The 11,403-nt window shown below is 33.6% G+C and overlaps 1 protein-coding gene and 1 pseudogene across 1 annotated transcript; both read right to left on the reverse strand.

The window, feature by feature from the left end:
• Window positions 1–547: 547 nt before the first annotated feature.
• Window positions 548–2,221, reverse strand: LOC142605743 (tetrahydroanabasine acetyltransferase-like). Its single transcript, XM_075777186.1, has one exon. It carries the CDS (start codon window positions 2,219–2,221, stop codon window positions 809–811), a length of 1,413 nt encoding a protein of 470 aa, XP_075633301.1. The 3' UTR covers window positions 548–808.
• Window positions 2,222–5,618: 3,397 nt separating this feature from the next.
• On the reverse strand, window positions 5,619–7,069 carry LOC142606206 (tetrahydroanabasine acetyltransferase-like; annotated as a pseudogene).
• Between the last annotated feature and the right edge of the window lie 4,334 nt (window positions 7,070–11,403).

The raw sequence follows: 11,403 nt of genomic DNA on the forward strand, positions 1-11,403 counted from the left end.
CAATAGAACTTATACCACTAACATCCTATTGCTACCTCGTGTAGAAAACTTACTACTACGACCATGTGACAGCTTCGAGTTCACGGACTACTTCTTTCTTTGATCTACTGCAACCACAAGTTCTCCTACTTGTGACTTTAAGACTCCACTCAAAGATTTCAGATCTTTGTTAAGTTCTTTTATACAACAACTGAAGCGATTACTAAGCTCTTGACATCAATCTTGATCTTGATAATTTTAAGTGTATATGAAGGTAAACACTTCTAGATCTCACAAGAGATTCAACACACATCACATCAAAAGCCTCTAAAACGTAACTAAGGTTTTTCTTTTTATATGTGAAGTAAAACATAAAACCCTATACATCAAATGGGCTTGGGCAGAGTTGGAAATGCTGCAGAAAATTAATTCTGCACGATTCTTGATCGATCGAATCTAATTTTCGATCAATGGAGCCTTGCAGAATTTGACCACTAATTTCTGTAATCATTTGATTCCAAATTTACAATAAAACATACTTTGAGCAAGTCTAAACCTAGACTCTATATTTTGATCATAGTTTGCCAATACATTATACATTGAAGTTCTAATACATTATTCCTTAAAGTCTTAGAACCTAACAAGATCACCTTAATTTAGATTTTAGAAATACACTTTCACAATTGAAGTCACATTCAAGGACTAAGATTCGAATATAATGCTTAATGACATTTTAAGAAATTATTATTATTATTATCATTATTATTTTACTTTGCACAATATTATCGTTATTCATTATTTTACTTTCCACAATAATATAATATAACACTCAGATACGTTCACCATTATCTCCAAGCTTGAGAGCGTCCATCTCTTCTCTGAACTTGGCCATGGCAGCTCTGGGAAATGAAACAAATATCCTAACACCACCTTTCATTGAAGGATCCACATTGCAAGAAGGCAAGAACAAACAAAAATCCACATAGCCAAATATGTTCATTGGCAGCGGTATGATGTTAATTGGGTCCTTCCATCCAAAGTCTATTTCTTCCAACAGACCTAGTTGCCTCCAATCTGTTAAAACCATTGATGCACCACTAGCTTCATAATTTATATTTTGTTGTCTGAGTCTCTCCGAAACTCTCAGTGAGTGCAGGATGTAATCAGGGTTGGAAGCAACTTTTTTGCTGTCTTTTATAAGTTTCGCCACCTTTGAGAGTGGCAACTGATTAAGCTCCCCTCCCATTAACAATACATTTACAGACGAAATGGCATTCCCATAATACCCAATTGGCAAAGGTGGATTCAATAGATTCCTTATCCCCATAGTCAAAAAGAAGAGGGTTTTCCCATCTGAGTTCAATTTTAGAGCTCTAAACCTTGATCTCCAAACATAGGCGCCAAGAACCTCAATAGTGGTGAAACCTTCTTTTAAATTTTCATTCCCACACTCCCCAATCAAACTCAGTTTCAGTCTTTTTATACTATCAGTACTTACGTAAAAGCATTCATGTAAGATGTCTGTAGTTGGCATATATGGTGAAGTTGCCAAAGAAGACTGATCCACAGGGGGCTGTAAAGGCTCCTCAGTAGGTGTTGCCACCAGTCTTTCCCTCTCCCACACAGGTTTCACCGAGGGCTCGCTCTTTCCGCTTGCAAGCTCAGCCAGGGCTCGAAAGAACTGTGCTGCACCGAACCCATCACATACGGAGTGTGACAAGCCCATCCCAATTGTGAAACCCCCACATGAAAATTTGGTCACCATCAAGACAAGAGGGTGGTAACCTGAGTCAACTTCAGATGGAAAGTCAAAGACAAACTGCTTGGCTACTTCAACATCAACCCCATCTAAATAATGAAGAGAAGAGAGCTTGCAATTCGCAGTTGCCACTAAGAATGGTACTCCATCTGCGGTGCAATTGATTTGAAGTTTTCCATCACTGTTTTTCTTTAGCTTGCCAGCCAGAGGATAGTAAAAAACCAAAGCCTTGGAGAGGGCTTCTCTAATCACACAAGCTGGATCTGCTTTCCCGCTAAAACTTGATGCGAAGTCATGATTATTATCATAAGAGGAATCAACATTTAATCGGTACACATAAACTGTTTGGCAAATAAGCTCGAGGCCAGGACCATTGTCAATGCTAGAAAGAGAAAGAACACCCAAAGACGTGGGTTTTGAGGGTTTAACAAGCACAACATCTTTCTTATCTAGTAAGAAGGTTGTACATTGGTGGTTTGTCATGGAAAGGGTTAATGCAGACCAAGGACTTTAAGAAGAGGATAAATTGATAGTTGGAATCTTGGATGAGACTAAAATATGGTAATGTATCTCATTTATATATCATAGCATTGAAAGGCCATATCCATCGAATATGAAAACGTATTTGTCACAAATTCCCTAGCTAGCCAAGCAATACAAGTTACCATCATTACAAGGTCCGTAGACTCCGTACCAACCATGGCTAAATTTCAACAAAGTAATGAAAAAAAGATCAAGCAAAAGATTTGCCAGGATTTACATTTTTATTTTTTAAGGGAAGAGTAATTTCTTTACGACTTCAACTATTACATAAAAGAAGCCCATTCGGTAAGATGATAGAGAGGTCATTTTGTTGGGTTACAATGTGGTCTTATAAGAATTAAGAAATTTAACCATATTTTAATCAATTCTTAAAAATATTATAACCAAAACTACCAAACCAAAAGGAAAATAGATCAATCACACACAACAACTCTAAAATTTACTTAGAAACTTTGTTCCCTAAAAGGGAAAAATTACAAGATCAACTCTAAATAAATTTACTATATAAAACCAATTTCAATATCTTTTCTCTATGAATTATATAAACTCACAAGAGATCTTAACATTGGATATTACAGTTCTTTACAATTCTCTCTGTAGTTGCAATATCAGAAAACCAAATTCTTCTGATTTATGTGCTAGCTTTATGAAAACCAAAACTAGTAAACTCTCTATGAGTTTTATGTTCAATTCTATTATTTGTCTCCTTTTCATATGGTAGGACCCTTAGATTATAGTCATCAAATTCTTTACAACATTATCCATATATAAAGTTGCAATTTCTAATTTTTATTGACCAAAAAAATACCAACTACTTTTTTTTTTAGGAAAAAAAATACCAACTACTAATTTAATCAGAAAAATAATTTTCATCCATAGAAAAAAAAATCTAAAAATAACTAAGTTAACTTCCCTCTAAAAAAAAAAAAGAAAGGAAAATAGCTTACTAAATCATAATATTGAAATTCGGGGTGATTTGCCATTTGGCAAGCCAGAGGATTTACATGGGAGTTGTTGGCTAGATTTAAGAGTAAATAAAAACTTGTAAATTTTTAATGTGTGCATTAGAAGCAACTTCTTATGTCTTTTCATCGGAGTTGTTGGCTTTGTTAACGTAATAATCAAATATTGTTGGTGAAAATTTTAAGATAAACATCAATCCCCCTCTCTTGGCCCCAAACAGGATAAAATATAATAATTATTAGATATTTTCAAAATATAGTAAGTTGGTAATTTGGTGTTCATTTTTTTCATATTTATAGTAAATTCTATTAATTAAATTCATTATGAGATTCATCATATAAAAATGTACTAGAAAGAAAAACAATGTTACTGTATTATGAAAACACCCAATAATTTTTGGATAATAATAAACTAGTAAGTTAAACCCATTTTTGTAATTTTATCATGGCTGACAATGATAAAGGTACCCAATTTCAAGTAGCACTAGATATTCGATTAGATAACTTATACATGAGACCACTATAAGTACATGGTAGAAGATAGAGTTATCGTGCATCGATCACAAATTGACACTTAAGAATGTAGTAAAACTGAGTGTGAATTAAACATAGGGAAGAGTTTTCCTATGAAGACACATTGCTTGCATTGCACTCACATTAGCGTGTGATCAAGTTAATTCAAATGGTTTAAAGACATCTAATCTTACCTAGTGAATATGATAGCATCACATTAATTTGTGTAATCATGTTGTTGATGAATTTTTTTTTTTTTTTGGCCTTGTCATAGCTACTCATTCATTCTAGGGTAAATTGCAAATTACACCCCTAAAGTTTTGGGGTGATTGAATTTTACATCTTAAAGTTTCAGAATTTAGATTTTACCCCCTGAAATTTGGTGATGTTTGGATTTTACATCCTAATGATTCAGAATTTGGATTTTACCCCTTAAAGTTTGGGGGTGATTGTTTTTTACAGCTTGTAGTTTCAAAATTTAGATTTTACCTCCTGAAGTTTAGTGATGTTTGAATTTTACATCCTGATGTTTCAGAATTTGGATTTTACCCCCTATATTTTAGGAGTGTTTGGATTTTATTTCTTAAAGTTTTGGGGTGTTTGGATTTTACATCCTAAAGTTTCAGAATTTGGGAGTGTAAAATCCAAACAACCCTAAACTTTAAGGGGTAAAATTTAAATTTTGAAACGTTAAGGTATAAAATCTAAAGACCCCAAATTTCAAGGGGTAAAATTCAAATTCTGAAATTTCAAGATGTAAAATCCAATCACCTCCAAATTTTAGGGATATAATTTGCAATTCACCATTTATTCTATAATTTCTATTTAAATGCCATATCATTACAATGTAAGGAATTAGTCTATAACATGTTCAATATCTAAGTTAAAAAACTCCAACTTCATAACGTATGTTTCTCTATATAAAATGGGCTTCTAACGAAGTCCAAATTACTTCACGTCTTTGATTAAGTCGAATTAATTACTTCACTTCATATATTAAAACTCTCGACCCATTAACTTTCCTTCACAAAATGAAATTTCAAACCGATGGACTTAACCTTATAGATCAGGCTTCATGACCCATGCTATGGCCTTTATATGGCCCATCAATTCCCAGTACACAGAATGGGCTCATAGCTCATGCTACTTTCATCTACACGGGTTAGGCTCATGGCTATTCTAATGGCCCAATTTCTCTCTCTCTCTCTCTCTCTCTCTCGGATTGGGCCCTGCAATCAAGTGCCCTTATTCGCGCAAAATAGGCTATTAGTGAAAAATACTCAGCCCACATTATTTGCAAGATAAAAAAAAGAGTTAATGGCCTATCTCTCAAGGCAAGGCTTGTCTCCACATTCTCTTACGTCTAACGAGGTAATAAAACTATGTTTTTCCAAGAAATTGTAATTTGTATTTGTGTGATCTTTTTGCTTTTTGGCTCCACACTAAGACCTGTTTCCGATAATTTAGATATTAATATGCACAACCATAATTGAAGTTATGGAAACTGATTGGAAAGTGTTAAAGCTACTAAAAATTTTATTTCATAAATTTAATGGGTAAATAAATGCAATTAGTGAGTTTCAATTATTTAATAAATGAATGCTTGAATTGGTTTATTTTTAATTAGTGATATGTCAATTTATAAATTCTATATAATAAAATTTGTATTATTTCTAGTATCACCTTTGAAGTTATAAGCTGAAAAATAATACATAATTATTGTGGATTATAAAACCAATAATTTTTTTTTTTCACAAAATACAATACTTAAGTAGCAAAAACTTGAAAATTTAGTGGGTTCAAACTAATGAAAACCATCTATCCCACTTATTGTAACAAAAAGAAAAGGGAAAAAAAAAAACTTAAGCACAAGCACTATCACCTCCAATCTTAAGAGCACACATCTCTTCTTTGAACTCTTCCATGGCAGCTCTGGGAAGAGAAACAAATACCCTAACCCCATCTATCATTGAAGGATCCACATTGCTGGGAGGCAAGAACATACACAAGTCCACATACCCAAATATGTTCATTGGCACCGGTATAACGTTAATTGAACCCTTCCATCCAAAATCTACTTCTTCCAACAAACCCAGTTGCCTCCAATCTGTTAAAACCATTGATGCACCTCCACCATTAAACTTTATATTGACTTCTCTGCATCTTTCCAAAACGCCTAGTGAGTGCATGATATAATCACTTTTGGAAGCAACTTTTTTTCTATCTTTTATGAGTTTCACCACCTTTGAGAGTGGTACTTCATTCAGTTCCCCTCCCATTAAGTCTACATTTGCCTCTGTAAAAGCATTCCCATAATACCCATCTGGCAAAGGTGGATTCAATAGCTTCCTTATCCCCACAATCAACCAGAACAGAATTTTCCCATCTGAATTTTAGAGCTCTAAACCTTGATCTCCAAACATATGCGCTAAGAGCCTCAATAGTGGTGAAACTTTCATTCAAATTTTCACTCCCACATTCCTCCGTCAAACTCATTTTGAGTCTGTTTATACTATCACCACTTACGTAGAAGCATTCATGCAAGAGGTCTGTAGTTGGCAAATATGGTGAAGCTGCTAAAGAAGTCTTATCCACATGGAGTTGGAAAGGCTCCTCAGTAGGTGTTCCCACCAATCTTTCTCTCTCCCACACAGGTTTCACCGATGGCTCACTCTTTCCACTTGCAAGTTCAGCCAGGGCTCGGAAGAACTGTGCTGCACCAAACCCATCACATAAGGAGTGTGACAAGCCCATCCCAATTGTGAAACCCCCACATGAAAATTTGGTCACTTGAAAAACAAGAGGGTGGTAACCGGAGTCACCTTCAGATGGAATATCATAGACAAACTGTTTGGTTACTTCAGCATCAACCCCATCTAGATAGTGAAGAGAAGAGAGGTCGCAATTGGAAGTTGCCACCAAGAATGGCACTCCATCTCCGGTGCAATTGATTTGCAGTTTTCCAGCACAGTTTTTCTTAAGCTTGCCAGCCAGAGGATAGTAATAAACCAAAGCCTTAGAGAGAGCTTCTCTAATCACACTAGCTGGATCTGCTTGCCTGCAACAACTTGATGTGAAGTCATGATTATTATCATTAGAGGAATCAACATTAGATCGGTACACATAAACGGTGTGGGAAAGAAGTTGAAGGTTGGGATTGTTGTCAATGCTAGAAAGAGAAAGGACACATGAAGATGTGGGTTTCGCGGGTAATACAAGCACAAAATCTTTCCTATCAAGGGAGAAGATTGTATTATGGTGGTTTGCCATGGAAAAGGTTAAGGCAAATGTGGCTATTTAAGACTAAGCTACAATAGAATGTTGGACTCTTGGACGAGACTTAAAAATGTAGCACAATGCGTCAAGTTTATATAACAATAGTATCTGTCATTGCCCATGTCCGTCGGTCCAATATAAAAATGTAAGGTTGTGATCAATATTTTTTTCTTACATTTAACAAAGTAGGATTTACATTGGTGTTCTCGGCGTTGATTTTAGAGTTAAGAAAAACTTGTGACATTTTAGGGACACACAACTTTCATGTTATGGATTTACAATGGAATTATTGGCTAGGTTTGGTAAGAAGATCTTGTGGTGGAAATTGGAAGGTGTACATCAACCCTTGGGGACCCTAATTGGTTTATGATAAGGGCAGCACATAGCATTATGTCTTAAGAGTTAAGATAGAATACTTTCCACTTAAAAAAATAGTGGAATATTTTTCAAATGGCTGACGGTAACAATGGCAGACAACTTCAAGTGGCAGTAGATGAAGGTAGCATCGCTCTCACGAATCACAATAGCGTGTGTTCATGAGCAGGTTTGCTTGAAAATAGTTTGAAGATATCTTACCTAGTAGCAGATTTTTTTGGCCGAAATATCGGATTCTAAAGTTTACCAATTGGTCTTTGAAGTTATAAAAATAAGCGACATTAGTTTCTTTGCTAACTTTTTGTTACTTTTATTGCTTACAATTCTGACAAAATAATTACCTAAGTTACTTTTTCTGAGTGTATTGAGATTTTTATGAATGGTTGAGATTGGTAGTTGCTATTGATTCAAAAATATTTAGAAAAAAATTTAAAAAAGTAAAAAGTAAAAGTTAAAAAAGTGAAAAGTGAAAAAAAAAAAAATTATGAGAGGAGATAGGTGAATTGCACTGGTGCAATACTTGAATCCTAATCCTTTCTAATTAAGTAACGTGATAAATACTTCTACTAAAAAATGACGCATGTTAGGTCTAATGGGACAATCCTTTAAATTTGGATTTAATTTGTATGGTCACTGACAATCGTGATTTGAAGTCACAATTAAGTGCATTTTATGAGTATCTGTAAATTTGTGACAGTTGTGTGTACAATAAACATCCTCCTTAATTTGCAATCCAAGGTATTATCGTACATCATCCTATTCGGCAGAAATGGGTAGCATTACTAGTAACTGTTTTTGGGGGACTTCCAGGCGGCTTAAGCCTTCTGGATATGTCAAAGGCCTACTAGCTAGGGGGCTAATCTTGCTTGCGTTGGACACCCTAAAAAATGAAAAGGACAATGCCTACTGAAGCAAATACAATTGATTGCATTCAATTGAAGATCCAATGCACCAGAATATAGACATTAAAAAGGCGCTGGAGCCTGGAGAACGCTACTGAGCATGCCTGGCAGATTGTAGTGAAGCACATTGCCGGTACTCAAACATGGGATGAAACTCAAATTTAACACCCCTACTGGACGTCCTGCAATAATGGCTTCTCAATGCAGGTAAAACTCTTCTACTTTGCTTTTATTTATATGGCCCACTAAAATTTCCTCCATGTTTCTGCTATGTTCTATTTTAATTTGGAATAAAAAAAAGTTAACAAACATTTTTAAGGATAATATTTAGTTACAAAATTGGTTGTAACATGAGGCTATAACTTTACTTAATATTATTAACATTACTACATATTTTAAGAATCTAATCGTTAGATTGTATGTTCTTTACGCTCTTAATACACGTGTCAAATTTTACGCCAATCAAATATTATTTACTATATGATCTATAAGATTATATTTTATGCATAATTTTAAACCACAAAAACTTGCAATTTAAACAATTTATTGATGACATAACTATTGATTTTTAATTTTTTTGAAATTTTGCAAAAATGGAGAATATAAGAAGAAAATATAATCCAATGGTGAATTTGTCAAAATTCGCTTTCAATAAAAAGATGTTGAGTATAGTGGTAGCCTTAGGTTACAACCAATTTTTTAGCTAAATTTTGTCATATTTTTTAATTTTAAGAGCATTGGTTTAGGAAATATTTTTTTAAAAAAAAACTTATTTTTTTTTTACAGCTTTTTATATTGGACAAAATTTGGCTACAAAGTACTTAAGAGTTAAGGCTACAACTCTACTCAATATTTTTTTTATTGGATGTGAATTTTAATAAATATGTATTAGATTATATATTTTTTCTTTATATATTCTTCATACTTGCAAAATTTCAAGAAGATTAAATATCAATAACTATATCATCAATTAAATGTTTAAATTTCAAGTTTTTGTAGTTTAAAATTATGCATAAAAAATAAGTTTATGAATTAAATAGTAATTGTTAAGGTTTAGACCCCTCGAAAACACAGATTGTTTAACCTAATTTATTAACCAAGTTGTTACTTAAATCTATCAACCATATCTAGGTTAAACAAGCATCAATCATATCATAAACAGTGGAAAAGTAAAGAACACAACGATATGATGATCTAGGAAAACCAATGAATCAATCCAGTTTCAAGGTAAAAAACTTGTGGATGATTTGACCTAATAATCCATAAGGATAACAATTCACTAAGGAGGCGTTTGGTTTGTTATGATATGCCCTTGATATGATGCACATTATGATGATGTGAAATTAAAATTTTTTAATTATTTTATTTTTTTCTAATATTACTATAATCTAAAATTACAAAATATATCATATTACTTTAATCTCATCACTTTCCTAAATAACGTAATGTTGTATTTTTGTATTGAGATTACATTAATGTAAGCTTACAATAACGAAATATTACGGTGTAATGTAACATCACGGTAAACCAAACACCCATTGTTAGGTTCTGAAAGTTTAGAACAATTGGCAAACCGTGAATACAAACTTGGCTAGAAATAGATTCCTAAGTCTATAGGTATGATTAAACAAAGCTCAAGGTGCTGCAAGTCAGAATACAAAAATAAGGAAGTTGCAGGCCAGGAAATTCAAAACATGACAAATTTGACTGATCGAGACTATGGTTCAACTGATCGAGATGCGTTTTTGCAGAATTAATTAAAATCCATTAGCTCATTAAGCCCATTTATGTGATTAGGGTTTCAGATCTAATTCTCCAAGTATTTAAAGGAAACCATAAGGCACATTTTGAAGAGCTGTTGGGACTAATTTAAAATTCTGTAGAATTGTAGTTCGATCGTTTGAAGGTTTCTCTTGATCAGTCGAGCTCTACATATTTGTCAAATTTTTTGTATGGGATTTGTTTCTTTTGATGATTTACTTTGGATGTTGGCCCCTTGTGGCAAAAAGAACATGTATTAAGGGTGGATTTTGATAGGGTAAGAATGTATTGACCCATTTGGTAACTTAATCAATTAATTTAGCCAAGTGAAATTAATTAGATTCAATTACATGCAATAGGCGTGGTAGTACAAATAAATCACCAACTACAGTAAATGCAGCAGAAAATAAATTTGACATAGGTGATTTGTTTATGAATGTGGAAAACCACTAAGGAAAAACCCCACTGGGTAAATTTAAGGCCACCACTCTCGAAAATCCATTATTATCAAAACAAGTGGTTATAAGTAAACGAATCCTAGTAACTTATACCAACCTACAGTATAACCCTTATCCCAATACCCAATTGGACTTGTAATGTAGTGACAATCTTTCATTTTCAATACACGGCTTCAAGTACGTGACTAACCAATAATTGCACCGATCCAAGTACATGACTAACACACCAACTTGAGGAAAATGTTGGCTGCAAAGTTCTTCAGTTCATCCACACGATAAAGATCGAGAAGCTCCTTGGTATAAAACCCTTGGTGCACAAACACAGTAGCTTCTACAAAGAATTTTATAAACTAGGTCAACTTTTGTCTTCAGTTACACACTGCATGAAGGAATGCTTTGATTCCTTGTGTGACAACTTTTAAAATAATCCTTATATATTTCCAGGGTTGTGAGAAAAGAAACCCTACACAAATAACTTGGATATGCATGGAAAACAGATCTGAAAATCTAAATTTCATAATTCTCAATAAATAGGGTATCTGTCAAGCTGCTGTTGAGCATTAAGTTGAAAATGCCTTTTAAACCTCGATAGATACAATTTGTTGAGCTATCTGTTGAGATTTAAAATACAACACTTTTTCACTTGTTTCTTGACCAGATTTGCATGGTTTTAATTCTTGACTTGAACAACATGTTTCTTGAAGACTTAAACCATCCTAGATCTACCCAATTACAAGTAAAGTACGTTTTATTAAATGATAAGCTGACTTGCATAACATATGTTCTAACAAATTTCACATATGTCTTAACAATCTCCCTCTTTGGCAATTTGTGACAAAATCACAACAAACAAATGAAGTATGAGAGAAGTCATA

Source organism: Castanea sativa, chromosome 8 (genome assembly GCF_040712315.1).
Source record: "Castanea sativa cultivar Marrone di Chiusa Pesio chromosome 8, ASM4071231v1".
In the NCBI taxonomy this organism is placed as follows: domain Eukaryota; kingdom Viridiplantae; phylum Streptophyta; class Magnoliopsida; order Fagales; family Fagaceae; genus Castanea; species Castanea sativa.